Source organism: Tauraco erythrolophus, chromosome 9 (assembly GCF_009769465.1).
Source record: "Tauraco erythrolophus isolate bTauEry1 chromosome 9, bTauEry1.pri, whole genome shotgun sequence".
NCBI lineage: Eukaryota > Metazoa > Chordata > Aves > Musophagiformes > Musophagidae > Tauraco > Tauraco erythrolophus.
Window position 1 is genome coordinate 31105967 of NC_141473.1, and position 13647 is coordinate 31119613.

The 13647-nt window shown below is 39.9% G+C and overlaps 1 protein-coding gene across 1 annotated transcript; it reads left to right on the top strand.

Annotated features, from left to right (window-relative positions):
- Positions 1 to 1279: 1279 nt before the first annotated feature.
- On the top strand, positions 1280 to 12491 carry SYT15 (synaptotagmin 15). The gene is made up of 8 exons (XM_086616851.1): positions 1280 to 1286; positions 4733 to 4931; positions 5598 to 5740; positions 6295 to 6590; positions 7419 to 7589; positions 8101 to 8221; positions 10893 to 11072; positions 12355 to 12491. The coding sequence occupies exons 1-8, from the start codon at positions 1280 to 1282 to the stop codon at positions 12489 to 12491; spliced, it is 1254 nt and encodes a 417-aa protein (XP_086472977.1).
- Positions 12492 to 13647: the final 1156 nt, after the last annotated feature.

Sequence of the window (13647 nt, forward strand, 5' to 3'; positions counted from 1 at the left end):
AGCAGTTAAAAGTTGGTCTTGCCACACAACTCAAAACTTTCAGTTGTCTCGAACTTGCTTACAGAGAGAATCCTCACAAGTGCAAAATCTATACTTCAATATTACTACTAATTCAGTGTAGAGTAAGAATAGCAGAAGCATTGACTATGCAATATTTATTTAATAGCTAATTATATTAAAAGTGCAAAACTGAAATACATGGAGCTTTTTATTTTAATAAAAAGTAAAAGTGATCTAAACACATTCTTACTCATGGAGGACTCAAAAATTAATAGTAAAAGCTAACCACATTACATCTACATTCTAAAAGAATTCTAAGATTCCACAGAAACAGATGATTCCATAAGAATCCTACTGGCTTAATTCCTACGCACTTCTTTCACTTTTAGATTAAACTGCACTATACACATGCAGGCAATAGTTGCGAGCAGAACAAGCATGTGTAATACAAATGGTTATTAAATTTAAGGTATAGATTCTCGTCATAACTGGCTGAGAAAGAAGTAAGCATTAGCAGGCAAGAAGGTGGTGAATAATTGTTTCTAAACTATGCATGAATAATTTTATTAGTTAATATCTGTTCGGTTGTATTTATTACACATACAAGAGATTAAAGATCGTTAAGTTTATAAATACAAAGAGGAAAAACTGTAATTGCAATTGTCTAGGTAGACTTTCTGTGTTCCTTTGTGCTTTTGCTTTCTGTTAGAAGTTTAAAACAAGTGTATACTAATTTCTCGCCCAAATTTTCAGAATTAAGCTACTAATATCAAAGTCTTTTTCTAGGCATAATCATAGTTTTCAAAGTTATCTCGCACAGCCAACGTCGCACAGATGTTTTTTAGGGCTAGCAGGGGATTTACCAGTACAACGGCTACTTCTCTGCACATCACCAGCCCTGCCTCCCCAGCCACGGCCGCCGAAGCTATGGACAATCCGAGACGGCTGTCCCTACCAGCTGCCCGCGTGGGCTGCCTCGGCACAGGGAGCCCGGGCAAGGCTGGACCTCCCATCCCGAAGACTTTTTTCCTGACCCAGGGACGCCTCTATTTTAGCTCGTGTTTCCAGTCTCCCCCGTGTGCGACCCGTGAGCCGGCGGGGGCGGGCCGGGGAGGGGCTGCCCGCCCTTAACTAGCGGGGGGCGGCGGCTGGCACATCGCCGGCAGCCCCGGACGCGGCGGGGGAGCGGTCAGCCACCGCCTGCCAGCCAGCGAGCGAGGCGGGCCCGGCGGCAGGTGGGACCGCGGCCGTGGCCGTGACAGCAGCAGCCCGAGCACCCATGCCCGGTAAGTGCCGGTCGGGCGGCGGGGCAGCCCCGCCGCGGCTCTGCCGGGGCCGGGAGCGGGCAGGCGGGAGGGGGGGGCCCGGCTGTGCCCGCACCCCCGCTGGGGCACCTGGCCGGAGGCTGGTTGTCGCCCTCCTCGGAAAACACGCGGCCGCCTCCGCGGTGCGGTGCGCTGCCTGGCCCTGCCGGAGCCCTGTCCGCCGCCGCGCAGGCACTTCGGGAAAGTTTGGGTAAGACACCCACTCAAACTTAAAAGGCTGTAAAGCTCTCGGACCCTCTGCTGGAGCCGGCTAAGGAGGCATCAGCCTGTAACCTGCAGGGCTGCTCGGCGTCTCCCATCTGTATTCCGCGGCCGGAGCACCTTGCTGTCAGAGGAACAGCTTGGCTTTGTCAGACAGACACAGCAAGGACAAGGAGTTTGCCCCCCACTCCAAGTAATGTGGTTTATGCTGTACATATGTTTGTACCGTAAACGTTAGTAAGTCTGAGTATTTATATAGGGGTTAAAGCTTTTGACGAAGTGCCTAGTTGTAACTCCAAAAGGCTTACTGCAAAGTTTAACAAAAGCTTATTAAAAGCGTATCATCAGACACTAAGCAAAAAGGGATCCAATCCCAAAGGAGACAGATGACAACCACCAATATTTCTGTATTAGGATAAACCTGGTACCTATTAACAGTGGACATTCTCCCAGCACTGGGCCCTTGGAGATGAAATGGTCTAACAGGTTTTCTCTTCCATCTCCAGTTGCCATGATCCTGTACCACAGCAGAATACAATAAAACAATTTCTCATAATGACAGGTAGTTATTGAAAAAGATACGTATTTTCTCCTAGCAAACAATGGATTAAACTTATTTCAATGGTTGATTTTATGACTAGTGCTACATTGTGCCCTAAACTACTGGTTCTGTTGCTGATCTAATCAGATAAGATGGACTAGAAGTAAGCCAAATTCTCCTTACCCTTATTAAATCATAGGTAGGTTTACTGAAACGGGAGAAAATTTCTGTCTATGACTGTGTAAAAATCAAACAGCAGAATTTGAGCCAAGTGGCAGTAGGTGGGTCATAAATACTTAACATCATTCTGCAGTGAACAAATTCAGTACACTAAACTCATTAACAAAGTGATTGGAAACCCATTCTCTTACTCCAAAATCAGCACACAGCTGCCGTGCTATATATTGCATTACAGCACACCTCAACTTAACTGTCCTCAATGGTGACAAACTGGTTATGGGAGAACACAAGACTGCTGCTGAGAGAATTAAAGACTTGGGAATGGAGAGGACAAGTTAACCAGAGTCTTGTTGAGCTTGCCTGAAATGCTAACCTTTAGAATGCCTATATCAGACAGTAAAACCACCAGCCATATAAACATTAGTATTGTTGACAGTACACCTGTATGAACTGAACCGTTGATTTCTATTAGGTTTGTGGGCATTAAACTAAAGCTTTTTCTCCTGTACCAGGCCTTCTAAGCTGTAATAGAATAGCAATCTGACTGAAGACATACTCAAGCATGCCCTACAAGACTAAGAGGCACACACGCAATTTCCAGGCTTAGGACTGCATCTTACACATTTCCTCATACTGTGCATTTTTATGAAAGAAAACTAAGTCACCAGAGTAGCACAACCAGACTTATCTCTCTATTAATATTAACCCATGCCAAACAGGTACTTGTTTCCTGTTCCTCAGAATAAGTCTTGTACTAATACTATTGTATTAATAGCCTGGCTAAATGCTGAAACGTATTCAGCCCACCTACCGGTTGCAAGGACAGCAAAGTCCCTGTTGCTGTGGTATAGTCAGGAGCAGGGTGGTGGTTGCTCCATGGTGCTGGGAGACATGACTGATTACATAGCTCATAGGGAAGCAGCCAGCCAATTCCTGCAGAGAGCTAAGGCAGCACACCTGGACAGGAGCTGCAAAAATAAGTTAGCTCCTATGACTGTACCAAAGGCAGGAAAATGAGATAGGATCAGGTAAAGACCTTTGAGGAACTATGGCTAGGTTAATTTTATAGCACGAGGTATTTACATAAGTGTTCTGTAGCTGAAGGACATTTCATATCACTTATCACAACATGGCAACAGTGAAAAATAAGTAATACATGTATTTGCAGCTCACTTCCTATACTTTTTATAGCTCTAATCAATAAACAGTATCAAATTAGTTTTGAATTCTTATTCAAAACTACTAGTAGTGTTGACTGGTTATTTTGGGCTTGTATTGACTTTATTTATTTGTACCATCAGGTATAGGTGGCTAACTGCAAAGTATCTGCCTAGTATAGACAAATAAAAAGGAGAAAGGAATAAAGCATAATCACAGTTATCTCTACCTGGAAGCAGAGAACAGGAAAAAAAAAATATCAGTACCAGTTGTGAGAGGACACCAGGTCACTTTCTTGCTTTAATTTCAGGGGAGACCCTGAGAACTAGCAGCACACACTACTCAGCTGATCGTGAGCTGCCTCCCATGGCTGCAGAGCGTGAGATAATTCTGTAGTTTGAGGTTGTTTTCAGACAGAGGATAATCTGGTAGGATCAAATCTCAGTTAAGACCTAGCCACATCTTGATGCATCAGTACTAGTTTAGCAGCTGGCCAAGACAGGCTGGGTTTAAGGTACAGCGCAGAAGTGGTCTTTCCAGCCTTTTACTCTAGCATGCTTGGAAACATGAGAAAACAATGAACTGAGCCCATTATCAATTGTCTACCCTTGGTCTAGTGAGAAATTCTCACAACAATCCCTTATATGCATATTAAAGACATTTATTAAGTTATCAATTTTATTAGTGTAAAAAAACCAAACCCTAATTATACAAGACTTGGTTTTATCTGAAGTAATCAAGATTCAGGAAACGGTGTTTAATGGATACTTAAGTTTGACTTTACAGTTCAGGAAACACATGCATCCTTCAAAAGAAAACCACCCAAAGCTTTGCTTTGTTCCTTGTGCCAGGATCTAGTCTCAATTCAATGTAGATGAATAGTTGGAAGAACAAACCAAACCAAAATAATGGTACTTTTTGTATCAGGTGCCTCCTGGGTTTGTTGTTTTTTCTTCTTCTGTTATGAAAGCTTTAGCACTTCTGCCATGCTAAGGTAAATGCTTATGCTACTGTAAAATGAGTCCAAACAACTCCTTGGGGTTTATTTTGTTTTTTTTTTCTCCTTCCTATAGTCTCTTTCATTACCGTCACCACCAGCATATCTGAACACTTTCTAATCTCTCACTGCTGCTGTCATATATCTTCAGGTGTTGCATCATGCTATAACCAAAGACAAAAACATGCAAGTGAGCGGAATGTTTAATTTAAAGATCACTTTGGAATGTAAATCAAATAAATTTGCCAGCTTGAATATTCCTGTCTACCCTCAAAACATACATAATTTTGATCCTTCTATGATGTTTTATGTGCTTCTACATTTGAACAGAACAAGCAGTTGCTGTTGTTGGAGGTATAATAGGAGGGACCCTTTTCTTTGTTCTCATTGGAATAACTGCCTACTTGCTTTGGAAGAAATTTTGCCATCTCCTTTCTTATGAAAAGCTCACCAGTCCTGTCAAAACGATAAATGCAAATGCCATTTTTCAGGATCAGTCAACTTCTGAAGTTCAACTAAAAAGCACAAGGTACTTTATTTTTTAAAGCATACACTATTGATAATTAATTTCATCAAATCTCAAATGAGGGGTGATCTCAATATACTCATGTACAGAAATGAGACCTCTAAATTATATGAAAACATCAGTCATGTTCTGGTTTGTTCCTTTAAGAAAATAATACTTCCTATAACTATGAATGCAATGATTATTTCTGATTTATGCAAAAAAAAGATAATACATTAAAGTGTAATTGGTGCATGAATAGCTTTATCTGTTACCTAGACAAATTCAGCCTCTGTTCCACAGTCATTCCAGGAACAGGAATGTTACAATGAAACATCTGAGAATCAAACAGGACTTCAGTTCAGAAAGCAGACTCTCTCAGAAAGTTACTGCAGGGCTTTGGGGCTCTAAAAGCAGCCGCAATTAATTATTCCTTTCCTTTGAAAGATCAATTCTAAAGGAGAAGAAAGGGAAAAAATGAGGGATCAGATCTTAATTCTTCAGACAGATGTGCCTTGCTGGACCTTTAGGCATTATACAAATAAAATAAATTGCAAAACAATGAGTATTTATCTTTTCTACCTATGCATCTCTGTAGAATTTTCACAAAATAATGAGATAGGTTACTGTTACCAAGTTTGATTTCTGTATTTAAACCAGAAGATCAGTAGCTGTTGTTGTCTTAAGCAGATCCAGAAGCGTTCCGTTTATCATTCCGCCAACACTGCATTGGCGAGACTGGATTAACCTGACGAACAAAGAACAGGTTCAGGAAGAGAGCAACCCCTACATGATTCCTCCGTCTGGGCCACGGTCATCATTTCATTCTTTGGGTATGGCATTGCAAAAACAGGTCTCTTAAGGGTACTCTTTTAAAGGGTAACTTTATTACTATGAAATGTGTTTATTGGAGGCATACCAGACACGGCATTACACAGTACAAGCCCTAAACACTATATGTATATGTATTTTTTACATATAGAGGAGTTGGGCCAGAATGTAGACATTCTGGTCTCACTGCTGTGGGACCTTGCACATATGGCAGACAAAGCACACTCTCTCCTGTGTTTCATAAAGGCAAAACACGAGTAACTCAGGCAGTATCTGACTGTTGTCCCCAGAAACAGCAGGGAGGACAGCTGCAGATTGCAACAACGAATACCCAAAACTAACAAGGTACAGTCACAGGAATAAGAAACAAAATAAAAGTGGTGCAGCCTGCAACTACTCCCCCAAATTTGAGGGAGAAGGAATTAAAATACCAAGTTTACGCAAACATGGATTGTTAATGAAGAGATTGATGTGATTTCTCATACAGTAGTGGTTATAGAAATGCTGCTACAGTCTTGAGACTAATCTGAGGGTGCTTGTTTTTTATTTCATGAAGCTGGAGCTTATGTTGTAGGGACCATTAACCCAGAGCTGTACAAGCTTCCCGAAGACAAAAGCGAGACAGATTTTCCTGAAGGCAACATTGGCCGCCTCTGGTTCTCCGTAGAATACGAGCAAGAATCAGAAAGGCTCCTCGTCTCCTTGATCAAAGTCAGAAAGCTGCAGCCTCCTGCCGATTCCTGTAGTGCGTTTGTGAAAATCTACTTGCTGCCTGATGAAAGAAGCTACTTGCAGTCCAAAACAAAACGCAAAACCCTTAACCCACAGTTTGATGAAAACTTTGTTTTTCAGGTACTTTTCCTTTTGATGAAGCAGACTTTTGTTTGCAAATATTGACTTGTCAAACCACAATACATGCTTTGTGAAAAGCAATTTTCTACAAACTTCTATCAAGATACAAGTAACTTCCACTGGAGATAGGATTTCTTACTGAGGCTTCTGGAGATCCTGGGCTACATAAGTCTGTGGCTCCAGAACTGATCTTAATTGTGGTCTGCATCAAAGCTGAGGACTCCAGAACTTGCCCTGGCAATAATGAAAACTCCAGTTTGAACTATGGCTGAGCAGTTCAGCTCAGTAGCTCTAGAAATCCAGAAGCAACCTATACTGACCTTTCATGCTTTCATAGCTTTTAGTTCCTTTGCTGTGGAAGTAGGCTAAAAACTAGAACTTGTGATATATCTGGTATACTATTTGTATAGTGCTGTAAAAAGCTAGGAGCTTGGATCCCCACGCTAAGAGGCTTTGAGCAGGTGTCACAAGACAAAAGCTTTAAAACAAAAAAAGGTCTGTGTATCAGACAACTGAAAAATGAATGTTTACAGGTTTCTAAACATTTGTGTCTGGAAGTCAATGCATCATATAACACCAGATCTATATGAGTTCAAAAACTGCCAGCTAACTTCGCATTTTTCAAATGAACTCATTCTATTTTAGTTTAGGTCTTTAGACTCCTGCCTAGCTAAAACTAGGAAAATTAAGAAAGTGGACTTCAAATAATCAAAGGATATCTCCACTTACCTTTACTACACTTAGAAAAATTCTTCCTTTGAAGTCACACTAGAGTAGAAAAATCTCACGTTTCATAATTGTTAATATATTCTTCCTTTTCCTGTACAGGTTTCCAGTAAAATGTTGCTCCAAAGGACTCTGAAGTTTTTGGTTTATCATGTTGATAACCAGAAGAAGCATCATCTCCTCGGCCAAGTTATCTTCCCACTAAAAAATGAAACGTTAACTGATGATAACAAACTAGTCATATGGAGAGATCTGGAAAAAGAAAACTTGGAGGTATGTGATACCAGGTTGCTTGGCATTGTGGAACTTCTGTCATCTTACAAGTATTGGAAGGGTACAGCTGAAGTAGAAGTATATTGTATCAAATACACCATATGCAAAAGTATTTGATAAACATTTGGAATTAAAATTCCCATCTCACCGACCTGCAGATCCATAGCTGTTGTATAGGGATTATCCAACTGCTCATAAACAGTCATGAGTTAAGAGACAGTTACGTAAGAAAGCACATTTTATTATTTCCTTCTGTTTTGAATTAGTAAGAGCAGAAAAAAAAAGCAGAAGAGGGAAGGAAATAGGCATCATCTGGAAGGAATTCAAAGGTTCAAGAAGGCTGATTTATTGCTTCTATCAAATGTCACAAAAGTATAAATAAAGCATTACAATTCACTTGCATGCCTTGGTGTGGCAGAAACCACTAGCACGAAGAACTTTCTTCCCCCCATTTGTCTGCGTGGAGAGAGTTTTTCAGATATATTTGACAAGTGTTGTTCTGCTTCCACAGCCTCCTTCAGACCATGGTGATATCCAGTTCTCCCTCAGCTACAATGACTACCTGGGCCGTCTCACGGTAGTGGTTCTGAGGGCAAGAGGATTAAAGCTCCAGGAGGAGAGCCATGCTGTCAGTAAGTGTGATTTCCTCTCTGCTATCAGCTCCAGAATTCCTGTTTTAATTTGCTCCTTCCTCATCTGTCCACCCAGGCTTGCACTGACTGACTCTGAAAAGAACAAATAAACATCTGGGTGATTTAATTTGAGTGGAAACAAGACATACTTTGCTACTGGGGTAATTAGATTTTGAGAACTCAGTTCTACTACGATGCGGTTTTGTTTCATAGTAAGTGATTTGTCTCGTGTCATCAGTAGCATTTTTTTTTCTCCTGCTTTAATACAATGAGCAACATACCTTTGCTGCACTCCGATCCGGAGAAGGTAGCATTTCAGGGGATATTGACAGTAACAGAATTGCCTCAAGGCAAAAGCCCACAGGTAGCAGCTGCAGAACACGCACTTAAACTGAACAGTTGTCCTCGGGAGAACTGAACAGGGAAAAGACTCCCATTTTAGGGCAGCCTGGCCATTGTTCAAAGGACCATGGCATGGAGTCACAATTTTTCTCCCTTACTGCAGTGAGGGTTTCTGTAGCACATCAGGCTTCAGAGATGCTGAGTGTAGAGATTATCTCAAAACGCTGTTTAAAAATCTAAACACACAAAGCAAAAATAGATGGAAGAACCAAACTTACGTTTGAATCTGCAGTGATTTTTTTGAAGTGCTTTGAAACTAAACAATATAAACGCAAATACACTGAGCAGTTAAACAGAAAAGAGGGTTAGTTCTCTGTATAGACACTTCAACTACGAAGGTTTTTTAAGGTCTCTTTTGAGTGGGTCAGCATGTTAAACTTGAGTTAAACCAGGATGTTTAACTTTAAAAATAATGCTCTCTGAATGAGTAAATCTACATTCATAATGTTGAAGATAAATTTTATCAGTTTAGAGTAAAACTCAAATGAAGAAATGCCCAGTAAAACAATGAGAATATAGAGGTTTCCAACAAGCAGAATTATACTCTGTGCACTTGTTGAACGAGAAATATATTAAGAATGTATTAGTAAAAAAATAACTAAGATAAAGATAGCCAGAAAAAAAAATGACTGGTTCATGGCAGGTGAACAAAGTAGCATCATGAACTAAGAGCAAGTGTTCTAGTTTTGCATCATCTCAATAGCTTTTCAAGAAAGGAAGAACACACTACTTCATACATCATGTCTCTGCCTGCAGATTGTTGTGAAGTTCTGTAGAACAGAGAGCCAGAACTCTATGTGTTTCTTTCTACAAATCTAACATAAATCTGCCATGTTATTTTAGTGCTGGTATATTTCAGGTTATCATAATAAACAATTCATAGGCACACTCTGGAAGGAAGAGCTGCCAGAAGGAAGAGCTGCCAGAAGGCTATTCTCCAGAATATGTTACCAAGAACAAAAAGGAAAACGAAATAAATTGGTTATTTCCTTTGATAATATCCTTCAAGCATGATTTAGGGTCCACACATTTTCTGGTAAATCCTGAAAAAAAAAAAAGGAATAAAAAGTTTTCTATGTTAACGGGGATATGTGCAACACTAATTTTTGATGGAAGATATGCAGTATAGGACAGCAAAGACATTTTTAGATTCAAATTACTGAATTACACGTATTAAGAAGTAGTAAGAACATAATGAAAAGTCAGACTTTGTGCAAGCAGTTTACATAGTAACTCTGTCCATATATAGCACTCAGATAGCAGCTCTGTCAAAAAAGTCTGTTCTGGTAATCCTCTACCCTCTGAAACAGTAATGAGCACCTGCTGAATCCGTGGAAGTAACAAGGAGACATTAGGAGTCCATCAATGCTGTCTCAGTCCTGGCATTTCTAATCATTTTTGCTATACAGGTGAACCTTAATGAACTGACTAGCAGGGAGTAATAAACACAGTAGCAGCATGGAATCTATTATTGCTTCACTGGAAAAGAACAAATTTTAACCATTAAGATGAAATTTCTACATGCTACTAAATTTAGTAGAAGGGTAGGGAACAATGGCAAAATTCAGGCTGCCTTGGATCTCATTGTCAAAGATCTACTGAATAAGATCACAATGCAAGACAAGTCCCCTTCAGGAAGCAAAGCAAAATTTTGTTGTTCCCACACACACAATTTTTGTAATGTTTTATAGAAGAAAGAGCAGAGATTATTGATCCCTTCCTCAAATTTTCTACAGAATCCCATACCACAGAGCTAAAAGTCATTAGTAAAAACTTTTGTTTAAGCATTCTTCTTTGACTAGGACAATCTGTTCCCCTGAAAGGTATCCAGTTGAAGCACAGGCTGCAGCTCTGCACCACCACTCCTCCCTCACAGTCTCCCTTGTGTTGGATAAGACAGTCATGTGATCAAATATATGAAATGAACTACCAATCCTACAAACTAAGCCTTCAAAAAAGCCTCCATCAGGTGAAGGGTAGGTACAGGAATATAAGATTAAGGATGCAGGGTAAAAATATGACTGCTCCTTTTAACAGCTCTTCTCCCTTTAACAGCTCTTAAATTGGAAAGCACACTGCAAAACTGCACCCTAAGTACTTTGCGTACTCCCTGCTTAGCGTTACGCATTGCTCTGCTGCCATGTATGTTTCATGAATCATTCATGATCTAATTTTATACTTAATATTGATTCCTGAAAGCAAGAAATTCCTTAAGCCTTCTCCCAACCACCTCTGATGTATTTTCTTCTTGAATTTCTTTTTCTTCAAGGTGTGTATGTCAAAGTCTCACTAATGAACCATAATAAATTCATCAAAAGTAAAAAGACAGCAGCCGTTCTGGGATCTCCCAATCCAGTGTACAATGAAACCTTCAGTTTCAAGGCAGATCAGACAGAGCTGGATACAGCAAGCCTGAGTCTATCTGTGCTCCAGGGAACCAAGGGAGAAAGTAAGCTATGTAAATTATTACAGTTGAGATGTCATAAATTTCTTACATATTTAAACCTGGGAGGAGCTAATTCCTTTTCAGCAATAATCATAAAACATATAAAAGGTATTTCACAGGCTGTTTCTTTAAAAAGCTGAACAATTTATTTGGAGTAAGTGTATGTCTCTTTCACAGGCTAAAGATAAACTTAAAGGAAGACATGAATAAAATACCCGTAGTCTCGTCACTGTCAGTACAAGGGAGTGTACTGTCGTTTCATTCTGGTATCCTAAGAAAACAAGCTTATGCAATTACGTTCTGTGAACACTTTAGTGTATAATCCTCAACCTACAAGATTTAAGCCATTCACTGTTCCTAACCAAATTTGACAGAGAAATAGGAATTCCAATTATCACAGCAGTTCAAGCAGTGAGAAAGCAAGCAAGATGACAAACATTCCCATTTCCTGGCAGAAAACTTGATGCTTGATGCTTACTAATTGTCAGAGAATCCATTAAGGAGCTCTGCTTAGAAAAGAAAAATCAGAATTCAATACGTCCACCGCTCACAAGAAAAACACCTTCCCTGCAGTGAAAATATGATCTCAATAGTGAAACATTAATACCCTAATTCGGATTCATACACTTCTAAAAAAATTCCTTCAGGAGAGCTTTTGGGCAGGCAATTTGGCTTTGAGAATTGACAAGAACTAGGATCAGTACTCAAGTCTTTCATCATTTTCACTTGCAGACAGCTGAATGCTTTACAAACATTAAGTTCTTGTAAGGCGTTATTTTCCCCATCCACAGCTGAAAAATTCAGGCATGAAGAAACAATCTGCTCATTGGCAGAGGGTGGTTAGTGGCAACCCACATATTGTGACTCCCAGCTGTCTCAGTAACTAAATGTATTCTTTCCCAAGCTAGAGCATCATATGAATCCTACTAAGGTTGCTGATGCCCGAAACTAAGGCACACTTCCCCAGTACAGGTGAGGCAGAGGGGCTGGGCAGACAGAGATCCGTGTGCTCTAAACTGATTCTAGTTCAGAGTGCAGGCAGCACAGTAGACCTGAATTGACTAAATACCCACTCACTGCAATACCTTTTAAAGCTGAATCTTAGCATGTAGAAGCTATGGAACTTGAAACCTAGAGTGAATTCCTACTGAGTTCACGAAAATTTTGGTTTAAAAATAACTTTAGAACATGCATTAGAGAAATACAAGTTAATATTCTAATTTAGGTAAGGATTTCAGAGAAGCATTTACAGGTGTTAATCATCAATTGCTTGCTTTTTTCCCAGAAACGCATCTTCTAGGACGTGTAGTAGTTGGGCCTTTCATGTACACCCGCGGCAAAGAACTGGAACACTGGAATGAAATGATCAGCAAGCCCAAGGAGTTGGTTAAACGATGGCATGCTCTCTGCCACAGCATGTAAACAGCACGGATGAAGAAACAACCTTAAAATGGAAAAGCTCTCACTATCTTTCATAATCTAATGATAAAGCGTACAAAATCTGTGACCATTTTACACTCCTAAGTAGACAAGAATAAAATAAGTAAATTCTTTCCTTGCCCAAACGCAAAGAGAAGACTTGGTCCCTGCTAGGCTGGAACTCTATTTCCTCTCTTCAAAATCTATTTCCAATTTAATTAATATGCAGCAGAGTAAACAAAAGACGAAGACAAACATGATCTCCCAGTATTAGTTATTTTGACTAATAATTTTCAATTCTTGGTCAGTGAGTTCTGGGCACAAATCATCATCTCTCATGTGGATGGAACCCAAAATGACCTAAGTCATCAATGACCACACCAGGCCTAACTGTCCTCTGCACTGCATCACCAGAGCCAGAGTAGCTTCACCAAAAGGCATGGAAACTCACTAAGCATGCCAAAACACACACAGCTCAAAAGATGCTGACTGACTACTAAATTTACTATTTATTTTAAATAGCAGCATTATATTTAAAACCTCTTTTGAATATGAGTGGTGGAAAGCACTGAGTGTTTATTGCTCAAAAACCTCCAAGTACCTGTTCACATCCCTCCACATGGCATATTTCTTGCAGTAATTCAGTTTGATGTTTTCAGCTGACCCCAATGTACAACACTGTTGACACTAAGGGAGAAGCATAAAAGATGTCCTGAAGTCACAAATGATTGGAAGCTTGCAAGAGTACTGGAGTACTCTGAGAAAGTAATGCAGGGACCTGTCCTGTCTTACATATTCTTCCCTAAACACATCTCTTCTGGAGACAGACCACCGATTACAAAAACCTTAGGTCTGACCTAGTATGACCATTCTTACATTGAAAACCCAATTAGCTTAAGCCTCCAGGACATACGTCTGTTTTTGTATTTCTTCATGAAGTAAATTACTGTTCTGTAAAATAATTTAGAGCAATTATTCTTAATCAAAATAAAAGAAACAGGAGATTCTTCTCATCTTGATTGTCCACTGGGACCTGAACTCTGTACTTTTCACACCATACAGTCATAAACCAGACACACAGACTACTGCAGCAAAACATTTTGTACAATTCTGTTCCAACAGGACCATAATCTCTGCAGCTGAAAGCCAACTTCCTTTC